The sequence below is a fragment of the Fundulus heteroclitus genome, chromosome 22 (assembly GCF_011125445.2).
Source record: "Fundulus heteroclitus isolate FHET01 chromosome 22, MU-UCD_Fhet_4.1, whole genome shotgun sequence".
NCBI lineage: Eukaryota > Metazoa > Chordata > Actinopteri > Cyprinodontiformes > Fundulidae > Fundulus > Fundulus heteroclitus.
The window spans coordinates 31,000,143-31,017,337 of record NC_046382.1 but is presented as its reverse complement, the minus strand read 5'-3'; the positions used below and the strand labels follow the sequence as shown (position 1 = coordinate 31,017,337).

Genomic DNA, 17,195 nt, shown 5'->3' with positions numbered 1-17,195 from the left:
CAAATACGTTGTTTTTAGATTTGTTTTCAGTCTGACTGCCGGTACCTGAATAAGCAGCTGATAATATGCTGATCGGAGCTGCCCGGGGAGGTGAGGATTCTGAATAGCATAAAGGATCTGTGACTGGTCAACGTGACTGCAGAGAGCATGGCAAACTCTGGTGTTACCGAGGGCAGATAGCGAGCAGTAGAGCAGCAGGATATTTTGATGAAAAGTGAGGAGGTCATCGAGCTCGGACAGCTCCAAAATGTCAACACACCTACGTGAATGTCAGGGAAAAATTAAGGACAATTTCAGAGGTTTTGCTTCCGTAAAATCTAATTAAAACTCTAAGGGGGGATATCTCAATGAGAAATGATTTTTGCTGCAATAATGCAGATATCATAAAATAAAAAAAATAAAAAATGGGCCCACATGATGTTTATGTAACTCTATTAACACAACGAAACACAAGTTTGTTTTGTTTTATTTATTTTTTACCTGTTTTCAGCAGGAATCTGAAGGGTCATCACTTGTAAGGGATCAAAGCATTGGACTCTCCAACCATGGTGCTCATCTGGCCGATCTACAGTCACCTTTAATCCACTGTCTGGCACTCTAGTCCATGTGACGGGTTTCAGATGCTGGACCTGAAACCTTGGAGGGCACAGAGGACTTGGATTTCTTCTCTGACTGCGGAGCAAACCCGATGACAAGGGCATGACATTCTAGAAGACGACGAAAAAACAAATAAATCACTAAAATCATCAAACTTAAATCATCAACAATTTATTCACAACTTTACATTTCAGATTGATACAGCTTCATTACCTTGATGCTTTCCAGTTCAAACTGAAACATGTTGCTGGTGGTGGGCTTGACAAAAACAGCCGGAAACAGCTTGGTACCAGCCTCCAACTGATGTGTGGGCGAAATAGCATGGTCTTCAGTTTGATAATCTTATATGAAGTTTAAAACATTAACGTTTGGCTAAACAACTTAAAGATTCTAGTTCCCCCTCCATAGATTTGCATACTAATAAATTGGGTACAATTAACAACAAAAGACCTTGAATTCCATGCAAAAATATGAATTGCTACCAAACCCTTTCATTTTCGTTATGCTACCGCCACAGTTTCTTTTAGATTCAATTTAATAAAGGAACACAAAACAGAGCATAATTGTGAGTGAAGTAAAAGGATGCATGCTTTTCAAAGTTTATTTTTACAAAGTTACATGTGAAAAGCACAAGAAAATTATGTTCAATCCCTTGTTTTACAAGGTCTATCCGTGTGCTAATCCCAGTATTAGCCATTCTATGAAAACATCAGAGGTTTGTTAAAGGACAGTAGTGAGTAAAAACTAGTGCTTCACATAACCCAGAACACACCATCCCCACAGTGACACGTGATGTTTGTAGTATCGTAAATTGGGGATGTTTCAGAGAAAGGGAGGCTAGTCAGAGTTGATCGATAAACACCGAGAAATAAAGACAGGATAATCCTTACAAAGATAGCAGTTCACCATTCAGCAAGTCAACAACCATAAACATGCAATCGGAGCTACAAAGAAATGGTTTAGATCAGCACAGAATAATGAGACAAACCTGCCAGTCAAAGTACAGACCTCAATCCAATGTAATAATAAAAAGAATTGCCTCAAGGGACCTACTTGGAAGAAAGTCGACATCTCGACGCCATTGGAAGTAAAAGTGAGCAGTCCGGTCGCTGAGTCAATCAAGCAGCCAATTTCCAACCCTGCACTCCGACGACTCTGAGACAGGCCTGTTGCCTCTCCAGCACAAACCATGAAACAGTTGCATCGCTTCACACTACGCCGGGAAGGACGGAAAAAGCGTTCAATTAACGGCACGGTTACGGCGTATCTGTTTCAGACAGGACATTAAAACCATGCAGCTGAGCGCATTATAACCTGACAAGAGCAAGTAAGCGCTCCACTCATATGTATTCACAAGAACGTGTAACTGTCTTTGTCCACATTAACCTTTCTTGAACTTTGCCACTGTCGTCTCCGAGGGTGACAGTCACTGTGCCGACGCTCTCCGTGTCAAACGTCGTGTCATGCTGATGAAAGTCAGAGGTCACCCAGCCTATCCACACGTTGAATGGCTCCTGGCCAGGAAGCACCCGCACGGCATAATAATACTAAAACAAAGAGGTCATTCAGTGTCTCGGTTTGACATTCAAATCATATTTTAGGATATATGGTTTTTATCACTATTATAATTGTGGCTAGAAATTGGAAATGAACCACAGCATACTGCAAGTGCAAACCTTGCATACCGAATAGTTTGATTTACCCACAATATTAACAATGCAATCTTTTCAGTAATTGCTGGCAGCAAAAAATGAAGAAAAAAAAAAGAATAGTTTAATTAGCACCATCCATGTGTTGTGGTCGTTATGAAATGAGATAATGAGAATCTTACTCTGGAACTCTGAATGAGATGATCGTAGTTATCCTTTTCAACGATGACATCTTCTAGTAGCCGTGCAGAGGAGTTGCTGCTGACTAAGCCTGGTTTACTCCTTTTCATCATGAACCTTCCAGACAACAGAACGTGAATGTGGTTATGAGGACTGCCTGGTTCTTACCGTTGTTTCTTTTGAAAGCATTCAGTTTTGTTATTTTCTCTCCCATTCAATCTGCAAAAGTATTATACTATTGTGATGACACAGCAGACACAGAAATGGTTCGAAAGCTGCCATCTTGCCTAAATAAACCTTGTAATGCACGTTAAATGCCTGCACATACATACATTAATAGCTTGAAATTGGAGTGATTTTGTTCTTCCTGAGCTATCTTACTTAGTCGTGGTAGAATTGAACTGCTAAAGGACTTATTGGTCACTTTTCCATTTTTACTGGTACTCTCAATTTATGTATTATTTGATGCTATTAATTTTGTTCCATCTGTTTCTTTTCCACAGAGGACACACCTGGCCCAGTCTTTCCCTGTTTAGCTGTGTCTCCTCCCTGGATGGAAGGATTACCAGAGCTGCTACTTAACTTTTCCTCCCTGTAGAAACTAGTTCTGCCCCACATGCCTCTGTGTTTATCTCTCCCTGGATGGTGATATTGTCATCATCAATTCAATGTACTAGCTTTCTTTTCTATAGCAAGTGCACCAGGAACAGTGCAGAGGTATTTTAATGCGTCTCTTTACCAGCCATAATCATTCACAGAGTTATTGATCCCATTGTGTGAATTGTTTGTTTTAGTTTTTTTGTTTGTTTGATTGTTTCTTTTTTCAGTAGAAATTGCTTCTAGCCCCATGGGTCTTTGCTTAGCTGTTCCTTTTTCCTGACTGGAGATGTTTCTGCCATTAACTCTACATACTTTTTTCTTTCACATAGAGAGTTCACCTGGCCTGTTTCATTCATGTCCTCAAGCTGGTCGAAGTAAAACGCCACTCATACTGAAGTGAGTTGTGCTGAAGCTTTGCTCGTGTTAAAGGGGAGTTGTTTCTTTGTATGGCCACCACATGCTTGCTTAAGATGAAGGACAACTGCAGACTCAATGAATTGAAGCAAACCACTGGGGTTGGACTGTATGTCACGAGGTCTGGATCTGACAACAATCTTCTAACTTGAGGTAACATTTGTAATAAACCGATGCTATATAAATTAACTGAATTGAAATAAACTAATTATTTTTGAATGTTTTCAGGTTTCCCTACATGCGTCATTAGTTCTCCATCACCTACCGCTGTTTCAGTTTAGATGTTTTTTCATGACCGTGATCCTTGTGGTTGAGCTCATCTCTTGAGCCAGCAAAGCTGCGTGCTGACTTCATCAGAACTTCAAAGTCAGAGTCTGTGTCCTCCAGCTCCTTCCTCGCTGAAAGACAACAGGCATTAATTACAGTGTGGCCCTGGGGAGCTTAACTAAAACAATCCATCAAGGTCATAATGGCAGAATATCAGTGATCTAGACAGGGGATAAATCTGGATAATTGCAGCTGAATCCCATGTGCAATTTACAGTATTTCACCCAATGGGTCATTGGCTTTTATGTGTGGCATTAGATACAATGTTATCTGTGCGAGTCCTCTCTCTGAGCAATGCCTTCGAACCTGAACTTGGAGTTAGAGAGCTGGAGGGGACTAGAGGCACCCCCTCTGCTGGGCTTCTGAGTGTGGCAGCGCATTCAATGGGTATGCTAAGCCGGTAAAAGCCCATCTCACTCCCTCCACCATGTTGTGCCAACAACCACTGAGAGACCCTCAGGCTGGATAAGGAGTCCATTGAACCCCTGAGGCGAGTAACCTTGAATGAGATTGTTTTCAGGATCAAAGTTGTGCATTAAGGCATCAAAAGATCTCTATATAATGCTAGGTCCTAAATATGGCTGAACATAAACAACCCAGCAGTTACTGTGCAATGCCAGGTCCTTGCAAAGGCATGGTAACAGAGCTGCTGTGGAAATAAATGCCCAGACTACTGCACTAACCTGTAGGTTGTGATCATCTGGCTGTACTGAAGTAAACTGGGGCAGTTTCCAACTCATCCAGAGAGATGGGTCTCTTGTCATATGGGAAGCAAAAGGTCTGTAACCCTCTTGCTGGCCACACACATTAAAGTACTGCAGAGACTCCACCTGGCGGCCCAAGTTCAGCCTCCCCACCTGGTTCACCCCAACACTGACCACAGGCAACAGGCCTAAAAATAAAAGAGAAAAGATTTAGAAAAAAAATATTCATTAGATTCTGTCTACTGAAGAGTATATGCCACCAATACATATAAAAGAAAAAGAAAGAATAAAAGCTTTTGCAGTGCTGCAGAAGAGTATTTGCCCTCTAGATTAGTTTAGTGTTTTTTGTTTTTCTGTGGGGTTTTTTTTTGTCAATCTTGAATTATTATTATTTTTTATTGAATTAACTACATCCAAGCCTAATTACTGCCAGAATCAAGAACTCCCTTAAACAGAACCTGTCTGACAACCAGAGGTAGGCTAAAACATCTCAAAAAGCAGCACAATCACACTTTAATCTAAAGAAAGTCAAAAACATATTATGAAAAGAACAGGCTCACTGCACATTCAATAACGTCAGTGCAACAACTCAGACTTCAGGGAAACCAAATCCTGTGGACTGACAAGACAAATTGTTTGGAACGTGTGGATCCTGCGATATCTGATGTAAAACTAATACAGAACTATAGAAAAAGAACACCGTACCGACAGTCAAACATGGCGATAATGTGATGCTCTGGTGCTACTGTAGGACCTGGATAACCTGCTGTTATGGTTTTTGAGCTAGTGTGCAGGTGTGCAGATTTTCCTTTTATCTGAGCTACAGGTCTTCCACATGTAGGTGTGGCCATGGATGAGCATTGCAGTCGCATCTGTTTGAAACCTACTTTATCTCATTGACATCAGCCTTCTGGATATATAAGAGCTTCCTGAAGACCATTGAAATTTGGTGATCAAGCATATGATATGTAGAATATAACCTGGCCTTCCAAGAGTGGTTTTGTGACATTTCAGGTCTTTTTTGTCTACTGCACTCAACAGATCGCACCCAGAAGGTCTCTTCTCAAAACCAACTCTAAAATCAACCGAGACTTATTCCTTGACTTATTGCCCAACTGTCAGTCCCTGGTCCATAGACATAATCCTCTTTATGAGGCAGCGTTCTCCAAGCTTAATACACGCTCTCCATAAACCCTCCAGAAGCTCCTTAGTTCTCGCAGTTCTCATCCACAACTCCTACCATCTCTGTGCTCCCAGACTTCCTACTCTCCATCATGCAATTTGGAAGTCTCCTGCAAGTTCAGTCTCTGATTGGTTTTCTGCATGTGTGTCAAAAAGCTGAGTCTTAACATGACAGCCGTAGATGATAGAAACTTGAAGGAGAATGACAAGTTATGAGTAATACGGTGAAGCACACTTGGGTTATGCAGCAACACAATGGTCGAAAGCACACTAACTAACGAGTTCACCTGTGAATGGCTATAAAAATACTACAGTAAGATATTTGGTGTAGCCTAGTCAAAGTCCTCTTTAAGGAGCAATAAGTAACACTGACACCTACTGTTGCAAATTGGAACAACACAAACACAGAAACAGCCATATCTCAACGGTGTGAAATCCATTGAATTTTTACTTACAAAGTATGTCATGGTTTAGTTTTGGTCTGGCTTTTTTTCCATGTTATTTTTCAGTTCCTCCTCCTCTCACTCAGCTCACCCTCCACTCCCTCAGCAATCAGTCACACCTGTTAGGCATTAATTAGTCAGAACTCACTCCACCTGCCAGCCTCCCTACAAAAGCCTCCCTCAGTCTTCTCTTCCCCGCCGGTTTGTCATCATTCTCCACTCATTCTACGTCTGTCAGTCTACTTTGCTCCCTGTTGCTGGATTTCAGGCTAACTCTCTGCTTCAAGTAAGGCCTCTGCTAACTATTGGATGTCCTGCCACCCCTGTGCTCCAGGTTTGCTCCCTGCTCTGTTGCTGGACTGGCTGCTACCTCTGTGCTCCAGCAGTCCTGCGCCCAAAGAACTCTCTCCGGTCCGTCAGCTCCTGCTCCCATCTGCACCTCCTGCTTCCTCCAGTACTCCTGGCCCCGCACTCAGTATTCACCCGCTCCAGCTCGATAACTGATTCTGGTTTCCTCCTGCCAAATCATATCACTTCAATAAACCTGCATAAGAACTAGCACTTTGTGTGTGCGCTTGTGTTTGGGTTCACGTCAACAAATCATGACAAAGTATAGAGATATGTTGTTGTATTCTGTTCTATTTCTGGTCTGCTTTTCTTACTGGCTTCCAAGTTTGCAGGCTGCTGCTCTTTTTGCAAAGATAAAATACAAAATGCTGCGCTCTGTTTTGGGAACTCTCATGTGATTGGCTCAGGAACCAGGAAGTTAACATGGGCTACACTCTGCACCGAAGTCATTCCGCACCGTACCTCTAGTTTTGAAAGGAGAAATTTTGACTAAGACATTGTTGATGGAGAGGACTAATTGCTATAGGGAATGTTACTTCCTTCCTGGGTGACTAATGAGAATGATTTTTGGTTAACTTTGCAGTAAATTTCTTACTTATTGCTCCTTTAAATCTAATCAAGATAGTGTGGCATGACCTTAAACAGACTTAATTACACTTGACATTTCTCCAGTGTGGATGAATTAAAACAGTTCTACAAAGGAAAGTGGGCAGAAATGTCTCATTACCAGTTCCAGCAAATACTTAATGCCAGCTGCTGATCAAAACGGTGGCACAACGGGTTGTTAGATTTAGAGGGGAATAACTTTTTCCACATAGTGCCTGGTGGATTTGATAGCTTTTTCTCCTTAATAAATTAAGTCATTTGAAAACTGCATCTACTAGGGCTATTTTTGCCAAGTGCTGAAATTTGTTGTATCTGAAATGCTCAAGTGTAAGGGGGGGAAAAAGCAATAAAAGAAATCTGTGAGGGGGCAAATACTTTTTTTTTTAACCAGCATTGTATCTATATTTTCTCACAGCTCCAGTGACCGTATCAGTGTTCAGTGTGCAAAGTCCAGCAAAGGTTTTTTCCACACCATCTCTGATATCCAAATCCTTGGCAGCCAGCTCTGATCCTCTGTCATTAAACAGCAGCTCTCCATTGAGCGTGACCATCATGGTGCCTTCAGACATGTCCACCAGGCAACCCACCACATCGCCTCTGAGCCACGGACATCCCAGGGGCTCACCACCTTGATGGCACCACTGAGCCTGTAAGCAACAGCATAGGTGGAAGCGATCAGATTTTTCTCCTTTTTTTTCCTTTTTTTTTTTAAAGCAACTATTGAAATGTATAAAAAGATGAAAATACCAGAAAAAGGAAAGGATTTAAAAAAAAAAATTCCCATGTATGCCAAACGAAGAGACAAGGAAACAACATCTAAACCTAACAGCAAGATATGCATTAACTTTACTGCAAATGAACATCAACTAGGATGAATGTCAGACTGGGTTGCTGCAAAGGGTTCAACTTTTTTCTGCTTTATCCTGCATATGACTAATGATGCACAAGCGATGATGACTGCTAGCATTGATGCTGAAGCAAGTGGTGCTAAGGATAATAAATCATATACCATATGCAGAACTTATGCTGTATTAAAGTACATTTGATTGATGTAAGCACACAATCACCCCTTGTGAGCTTCATATTCTCCTGGTTTAACATGGCAGGTCACTGCAGCAGCCAATCAAATGAGACAAATTAACATTATGTTTAAGTGTTGGTCTTATATAATTTAAGGGAAGTTAATGTAAGACACATTAGATAAATACTGTCAAAAAAGAAACATGAGTGTATAATATGTCACTGTTACTGGTTTAAGCTGATTAAAAAAAGCACATTAAACAATCTATGAGATAACTTATTAATACTGTCAGATTTGCTGCTCTTTTAGAACACTTTCACCAATTCAGTTCACTCAATATGATTTAGTTTTTGTTTTTTACATTGTGGATGATTACATTTTTTATTTTTTTTGGTATTAGTGGACTATTTTACATTTAAACTATAGAGAGAGATAAAGAGATATGCAGAAGATGGGCCGAGAGGCGACCCTAGAACAGCTGGAGCAGCTGTTTCAAGGACTATAGCCTCAGTATATGGCTTACCTGTTTTACCAGATGAGCCATGCTGTGCTGAGATAATTACGTTACACATTTATTGAAATGACGCCAAATGCTTTGATTTGCAGTTTAGCTTCCATGAACTGACATAAAGACATCAAAAACAAATACAGACTCAAAACTGATTTCATCAAAATCTTAAGCAGTTATAGAAAAAAAAACTTTGATCTATTATTTTGGGGCAATTCAAAGAGAGAGTCGTGTTTGTATCCTGAATGTTAAATTGAAGGGTTAGTCAATTACCAAACTGAATTCGACATCCACAGAGTAATCAACACAATTTAAACATTCATTTTCGCTCGGTGTAGATGAGGGTTTTCTTGGTTATAAAATGTCTGGTTGATGATAATTTGAAAACACACAGTTCCTCTTTAAACAAGGCTTGAATATGCTAAGCACAAACAGCCTTGAGTTATGAAAGGAAATTATTTTGTCAATTTAGTTGGTAAAGCAGTTGAAAAAAAACACCTAATTATTGAATGTTTGGAAAAAAAATTATACAAGACTAAAAATAAACCATGTTAAGTAGAGATCAGATAAAATGCTTGTGGATGTTGTACCAGTAATTTAAAAACTCAGATAAAAGATGAACCTAGACCATGTTTTTACACTAAAATCTCTGTTGAATTAAAAAGAAAAAACACATCAAACCCCATAATATGTTTTTTTATAGCTAAACTGGCTGATATTTTGGTGTCTACAACAGCATATTCCTTGGGAATATCAGAATATGTAAAAATGAAATGGCTCACCTCGAATCCATCAAAGACATAAGCCTGGTCATCTGAGCCGAGCTCTTTATCTGGAGTACAGCCCGGTCGGGCCCAGCCTACTCTCATATTCCCGGCTGTCAGAACTTCGAATTCAAAATACCACTTCCCCATGGTCACTGCGTAGGATTTATCTGGTCTGAACACTCTGCTCTTCTCCACAGAAAAGAGGCATGGCTTTGATAGAGGAGCTGTCAGTCAAAGGAACAGAGCAAATATGGTTATCTCATAAAATAAAAATTTGATTTGCACACATCTCTTGTTAAGTAGCTTATCTTTGCAACGCTGACAGATGTCACAGCAAGAAAACCCAAATTAAAGCCAGCAACTTAGTGTTTTTATTAGGGTTTATAAGGTAAGTATTTCTTGACAACAGAAGTAGTTACATTATTTATGAAGTGTACAATAGATAGCACTGAGATAAATGAAACTTAAACTTTCAAGAGAAGTAAGAGGGCTTTGATTCATACTCTGCTCCTGGCTTAGGGACTCCAGGCTGTAGCCAAATGCCAGCAGGATACAGACGGCCTCTCTCACACTCTCCATGCCTGCTTTCCTCATCCTTTCATCAACAAGGTTGTAAGGCACAAGGTGGGGGCTCCGCTTTCCTTTTACGTCCTAAAAGCACAGAGTGGAAAAAGGAGTGTTGGTAATTACATTTTGTCTGAAAATCTAACACTGTTAGCCTTGAGAAAATGCATAATTTCTTTGCACAGACTTGCTTGAACTCCTGTTAACAAAACATTCTGATTTTAAATAAAACATGTTCAATTTTAAATTGTACTTGCTTCGCTGCAGAACATTTGGGTCTAAAACTTGAAAACCATTGAGAAATATATTTATTTCAGTCATTTAATTTAAAAAGTGAAACTAAAATTCGTAACACGACACGTGATACGTCCCAAGAATTAGTTTCTGTTCATTTTAGTGGTTAAAGCTGATGAAAACCCGTAATTGTTTCTCAGAAAGAGTATTAAATGTGACTCATTGAGTATTTAACTTCGACATCTTATAAAATGGCATACAAAATCATACGGTAGACTGCTGGCTTGAAAATTTGTGCAAAAGAGGGTCACTGCACTGCAAAAATTGTGCATCTAACCAAGTTTTGCGATCATAGACATAGTTTTATTATTGTATTATTGGAAACTTGGAAAGAAAACAGTGTGCAAGCAAGAATGATAACTTCCTGCTCAAGGGTAAGCGGGAGATTCACAAGGACTGCAACTAGAGTCAGATCTTCAAGAGCCACCCCACATGCATTATGCTGATTGACCGGCTAACAAACTGGCCTGATCTAAACCTATTGATGATCCTTTGACACCTGAGCCGTGTGATTTCAAGCACCTGAGTGACGACCAAAGTACTCCTCTGCTTTGGATTTTATATAAACCATCTAACTGGTTTTAAAATATTATAAACATTGCCAGGTGAATCATTTAACATGAATTTGTCAAAGTTTAGTGCCATTCATCAGTTACATCAACCATTGCATTTTATATCAGTTTGACTTTTTGAATCGAATTTGTGAAATACCTAAACTTGTCACGGCCTTCTAAGTTATTGAGATGTACTTGTGTAAAAGCGGACCACATAAAATAACACCTGCTGAGGTCCGTAGGTCCAGCCCTGTTTGATACGCTCTCTGGCCCAGACATCATGTTGGTTTTCTGCCAACAAGGCAACCACATCCTCGTCCGCTGAACTGAGAATAATTTGTCTTAAATCTATCGGTGCGGGCCTGTAGCCACAGGGCAGCTCATGCCTAAAACAGACGACAGAGACACAATCACATCTAAAGATTCTGCATCAAGGCTTTGGTTTGATCTAAACTGTTATGGAACCAGAATAGTGCAGGTCTCTTCAAAAATTCAATTGAAACACAACGTTCAAATGATTACTTTGTGCGTAGCCTCATGTATTTGACACGTTCTTCAGCGCGGTCATCTGCTAGACCAATGTGGAAACCAAGAGCAAGCAAGGTCCTCCAATGGAAGCACAGAAAGACATTAATACAAGCAGACCCGTATCCTTAAAATGTAATTTGTTAACAATTAAATACAGCAAAACTTGGATTCGGCTATAGTTTGTAGTTTCATGTGTTGGAGCTCACTTAAGCGTGTCCTCAGCCATCTGAAGGTTCTGGTTTCTCTCCTGCTCTGGAAGCTTAGAGAACTCCACCAGACAGGGGTCATGTAGCTTTCCTTCATCTTTTACCTGTTGACAAAACCATTTTTTTCATACTACAAGCAGAACTGAAGCACAAGAGATGGGGCTGATTAATTTGTCTCCAAAAACTACTTTTCTTACTGGTCCACTTGTCCATCCAAGGTCCATTCTGTCCTTTACCCAGAGTTCATGAAGGTTTTCTGCCATTTTTTCTCGGATGTCTTCAAGTTGTGGAGGTAATACGACCTATAAAGGCAATCTCAATCCATTATTGATACATAATCCTTTATTTCACATACACTTATGTCAAATTATTCTCAGCCTTTAAATTAGACATTTGAATGGTCCTTTCTGAGGCTGAAGGGATCATACAAAATATGACTAATATAGTATTCTTTTAAACATTGTAAATTTTCTTGAATCCTTACAGGTTATATATCAAATATTCAGGTTCAAAGATATGCAAAAACTCCCAGCAGCATTTGATAGATCCCCTTTTACTAGTTGGTTTTTAACGTGTTTGCATATATCTGGGAGGATATTTGGCCACTCCTCTAATCAGAAACAGTAGAGCTCCTTTAATCTGGTTGGTTTTCTGACGTAGACCAAGTCCATTCCTGAGAATGACTATGCTCAAATTTCAACCATCTGAACATAACTGTCCAATCAGATCAAATAAAATGTATATAGTGATCTCTTATGGTCCAGAACCCACCGAGCCTCAAGCCCATCAAGCTCTAAGATGCTTGGACACCAATGTCACTGCCCAGAGTGAAGCCAGTTCAATGTTGACAAAGACTGAGAGGTGCCTGCTTTAAAATGCACACTTTCAAGCTTGACTGTACACAGGTGTAATCCACATGATTTGAAGAGAAAAGTGCTTGTGTCAAATATAAATATTGAACTTTTTCAATGCATTTATGTACTTGCAGTGTGTTTGCACCTCTCTGCCGCCTTTCTCGGCCACCGTACATCACACAGAGTGAGTGGGATATCGAAGACGGAGCACTCCCTCCAAAGTCTTTAACTTTACATCAAATTAACAACTTAAGGGTAAAATCTTGAACACAGTTGAATGTTCTGACATGACAATGATCTCAAACATCCACCAGAACTGGTAATAAATAGCACAAAGAAGGTAAACAGAAGGCTTGAGGAGAGGCGTTGATCCAGATTCTCCAGAAAAGTTAAGGGGCTGTGATTAAAAGCCAAACCTATAAATTGTAATGCATTATATATTTCCTTATAAAATGAGTGGTCAGGCATAACCACAACTGTTCCAGGACATTGTGGATGAAGACACAGGAGTGTAGATGAGGTGAAACCAAATCTTAGTAATAAAAATACAAAGGTTGTATGCTGTACAATCTGTCAACCTAAAATAAAAACTGCTCAAACGCATTGTTAAAACCAAGAATCAGTCTGCATATTCAAATTGGGTGCAAATGTTCTTATATTTTATATTTAATATAAAATGTGTCACATTTGGCCACATATACACAGACAAATATGCTAGTGGGTGCTGAATGTTACCTTGCTTATGTCTACTGGTGTGGGAGTGAAGGTAACTGGAGTGACTGGCACAGTGGGGCCAGTCAGCTCTTTTTCCCCCTCTTCACAGTCCAAGATGTATTTCTGACACAGCTCTACCTTCAGTTTGACTTTTGGGAGAAGTGCCTCAGAGCATGAAGCATAGCCTGGTGGGGGCAGGAAGCGAAACTCCCCGTGTCCTCCACCAAACAGAAAACGAACTCTGATTTTCAGGAAAAGGATTAAAAGAAAGGCTGTTATGGTTCCCAAAAAAAAGCAAAAATCTATGTCTTATTACAAGTAGGTTTTAAATATTTGTCATCAACATAATGGAAGAATGGTAAAATAAGCTGAGTGAAAACACAGAACTTTAACTTAAACAAATAGGCAGGCAAGGAGATCAGTTAAAAGGATTTTTGAGCCTGCTGACCTGACACCAGCTGAGAAGCTGACCACAGGATGCAGAAGTCCATTAGCGCTGAAGTTCTCCAACATGCCTTGCACCGGCAGACCGTTGACCCGGAAGGAGATGCATGGAACCGTGAGGTCGAGACAGCAACTAACTACATCATTATCTTTCAGCAGGTGAGGGAAGGGGGAACTGACTTTACGACCCACACAACCTGAATAGGTGAGGAGAGAACAAGGGATTACTAGATGAGAAAATTAACTCTAGCATTTCTCTCATCCTGCTTAGAATGACAGAATATGGGATAAAGGTTGTTGTCAGTATGTCAAAGATGTAACACTATTAATGTGCTATTTGCATTAAGTAAAATTTGCAATGAAGAGTACAATACCACAGTTTTAATTTCTCACTGAGTAACAATTCGTTAGCAAATATGATTTCTGAATCAACCTCACAGTCACGCTGCGAATCCTAATTTATTCCAGTCACATCTGATTCCCTATCGTGATGAATTCAGTAATTCGAAAATTACCATTTTGTAAAGTGTTTTACTTTTTGTTATGATTTTTCTGTTTATTTGTCCCTCATCTGTATTTCGGGATTATACGCCTATCTCCCTCCGTTGACTGAACCACATGGTTGAGGGTTTGTGTACCCCCATGATTCAATGATTCTTAAATCATGGCTGACATCAAGAAGACACAAACCTCGCCTGCACCAGGGAACCAGGCCTGATCTGGCATTAGGGGAACGGAATGTCCCCTCATTGGTGGGTAAGGAGCTGGAGCTGTGGTGCTCCTAGGGGACTTTGATGCCCATGTAGGCAACAATGGCTCTAACTGAAGGGGTGTGATCGGGAAGCATTGACTTTCTGCTGTCAAACCGAGTGGTGTTTTGTTGTTGGATTTATGTGCAAGGCAGTAAATGGTGGTGGAGATGATGACTACGACGATGACGACGACGACGACGACGACAACGACGACGATGACGACGATGATGGCCTTAGAGACAGGGTGGAGAGTTCTGGGTAGCTCAAAGTAAAGCCACTGCTTCTCCACATCGAATGGAGTAAGAAGACATAGATCTGGACATCTGATCAGGATGCAACCAGGCATGTCCAGACATCCTGGACCCTGTCGGACTTTACATCCTGTCAGGCCTATTAAAACCTTGGGGTCCGCCAGAGAGAGTGGGAGGATGTTGATAGGGAAGGGGGTTTGCTGGGGTTCTCTTATTGACCTGTTACCACTGCAACCCAATTTTGGATTAGTGGGGATGGATGTACGGATCTCAATAAAATAAAATATCAATAAAAAGTAATTTATTTCTGTAATTTAACTCAAAAAGTAAAGATCATATTATGTGGATTAATTTAAAAACAGTGAAATGTTTTAACAGTTTTTTAGAGGAGTTTTTTTTATCTAGCTAAAGAAAGACGCAAATTCAAAGTCTACAAAAATTTGAATATTACAAAAGATCAATAATTTATTTGCTTAATTTCATGACCCTTTTCTGGCTTACACACTGACAAAGAAGACAGACAGTAACAACCTCCACAATGGTGTAAAACCACATATGGTGGGTATAGAGTGCTGGATCCCAACATAATGACTGGAAGGAAAAAGTCTGGTAGAAAGTAAAAAGCCCAAGCACCTGGAATACTTGAGACTTTAGCCAAAAAAGCAAAGGGCATTCAAGAGTTTGGAAACTAGACCACAGCAGGAGTCGGTGCTTCAGGCCAGGACACAGGACCTGAGTTAGCTCTGTCACATTCCTGGTGTTAAGTCACTCATGAACCAGAGACAATGTCAGAATTGACTTACTTGGACGAAGGAGAAAAGCATTCTATTTATGTTCAGGGGTATAAAGTAATATTTTGCAGATTAAAGAAAATTGAGCATGTTATTAGGAAATCAAGATCCCTGATCCTGAGAAGTTTAATTTTAAGAGCAAAAAGAGAACATCTCTGTCCCGAAGCTAACTTATTCACTGCAGTAAATCAACACTTTATTTGATGGGGTGTACATAAGACTGACATTACACTGTCATAAACATGACATAACACCTGTTATGAACATAAATGACTCTTTATGAATGTTTAGGACTGTTGTCATTTGGTAAATCATGACACTATTAAAGCAAAGTTGACATTGTTTAAAATGTCTTTGTTATGACAACTGTACATTAACAGAGACAAGGTTAAGTTTAGCGCTTCACTTGGGATTAGGTTAAATTTAGGGCTTGATTTGGGATTAGGTTAAATTAAGGGCTTGGGGTTTTGTTAAGTTAAGGGCTTGTCATAAGAAAGACATGTTAAACAATGTCAACTTTGCTTTAATAGTGTCATAATTTACCAAATGACAATTAATGACAACAGTCCTAAACATTTATAATGAGTCATTTATGTTCATAACAGGTGTTATGTCATGTTTATGACAGTGTAATGTCAGTGTTATGTACACCCCTTCAAATAAAGTGTTACCAAATCAACTTTCAAATGCCATCCTAGTCTACTGAGATGCACACGTCATAAAACTGTAAGGGGAAACTAAAATTATCAGAATTTCATATTCTGCCAAGAGAAATTTTTACTGCACTAAACTGGGGTTACAGAGCTATTCTGAAGTTATGCAGTTCCCAACAAATACACCACAAAGACTTGTGTATTTTGTTTGATCTCCTCCTCACCTGACCACAGGTGTAGCCCATCAAAGCCAAATGAGTAGAGGTCATCTCCTACTCCATTGCCCCCCCATCCCTCTCCTCCTGTAGGCCTGGGCAGGTAGCCTTTGGTGAAGGCCCAGCCAACACGCAGGTGTGTCGGCTCAGCTGTGAGAAACGGATCGACGTGATCAATGACCAACTCGTAGTACCACCTCCGATGCTGAGCCGAGGCCTCTCCCATGGCCAGGAAGATGTTTGGTCTCATGCTGTGGTGGAGTTGTGGAGGAAGATAAAAAAAAAATGGGCAAAGACATCAAAAAATTAGGGAGCATCCCTTTAGCACATGTTTCTTTGTAAAAAAAAAAAAAAAAAAAAAAAAAAAGTAATACTGCAGCATTTTGCCATATCTCTAAAACTCTAATCCATGGTTAGATGTCATTCAGTGAAAAAATATTCAGAGAATGGGAAACATTATTAGTGACCCAGAGCATCCAACAAACGCATCCTTAGTTTTAGTGAAGGAGATCCTGATCCAAACTGCCACATATATAATCTAAAAGTCCTGATCATGACCAATTCCCTGACCAAACTAAACTTTCGGTACCTGTTGTTGGTCTACCGTCACAGCCAGCCTTACATCCAGCAAATGGCACGGTTCAGTTCGCACAGCTAGTTTTTTAAACCCTCATCTGCTTCAATTTGCAATCTGCAATTTTCCCCCCTGCACAGGAATCCTCATTCCATCACTAAATTACTATTCTGAGATAAATCAGATTGTATCTTGGAAAATGGAAAGTGTTATTATCAAATAAATAAGGGGATATTACAAGTTTTCTTTACTGTATCTTTTTCAACTATTTCTGTTGTAGGCCTCTCACCCAAAGTTATAAGAAAGGCAGATTTTTTTTCTTCCATCTAAAACATCTAATAACAGATCCAATGAACACAATATATTGTTTTAGTTAGTCATTTTTAACAAACCACAGTGGGAGGCTGCTGTGTACTGCTACGTAAATACATTTTCTTACATGCTTGTTCTGCCCG

At 39.9% G+C, this 17,195-nt stretch overlaps 1 protein-coding gene across 1 annotated transcript in view; it reads right to left on the bottom strand.

Moving 5' to 3' along the window:
* The window catches only part of ryr2b (ryanodine receptor 2b (cardiac)), a 102,842-nt gene that overhangs the window by 70,283 nt on the left and 15,364 nt on the right, over positions 1-17,195 (bottom strand). The window contains exons 18-36 of the mRNA XM_036126063.1: positions 16,176-16,417; positions 13,509-13,701; positions 13,082-13,301; positions 11,690-11,794; positions 11,493-11,596; positions 11,281-11,364; positions 10,985-11,144; positions 9,850-9,997; positions 9,362-9,570; positions 7,523-7,697; positions 4,451-4,659; positions 4,074-4,266; positions 3,706-3,838; positions 2,429-2,543; positions 1,984-2,144; positions 1,651-1,810; positions 811-897; positions 481-707; positions 46-259 (exon numbers count right to left, since the gene is read on the bottom strand). Coding sequence (XP_035981956.1) covers positions 46-259; positions 481-707; positions 811-897; positions 1,651-1,810; positions 1,984-2,144; positions 2,429-2,543; positions 3,706-3,838; positions 4,074-4,266; positions 4,451-4,659; positions 7,523-7,697; positions 9,362-9,570; positions 9,850-9,997; positions 10,985-11,144; positions 11,281-11,364; positions 11,493-11,596; positions 11,690-11,794; positions 13,082-13,301; positions 13,509-13,701; positions 16,176-16,417 — 3,139 coding nt within the window. The remainder of the gene's footprint in view (positions 1-45; positions 260-480; positions 708-810; positions 898-1,650; positions 1,811-1,983; positions 2,145-2,428; positions 2,544-3,705; positions 3,839-4,073; positions 4,267-4,450; positions 4,660-7,522; positions 7,698-9,361; positions 9,571-9,849; positions 9,998-10,984; positions 11,145-11,280; positions 11,365-11,492; positions 11,597-11,689; positions 11,795-13,081; positions 13,302-13,508; positions 13,702-16,175; positions 16,418-17,195) is intronic.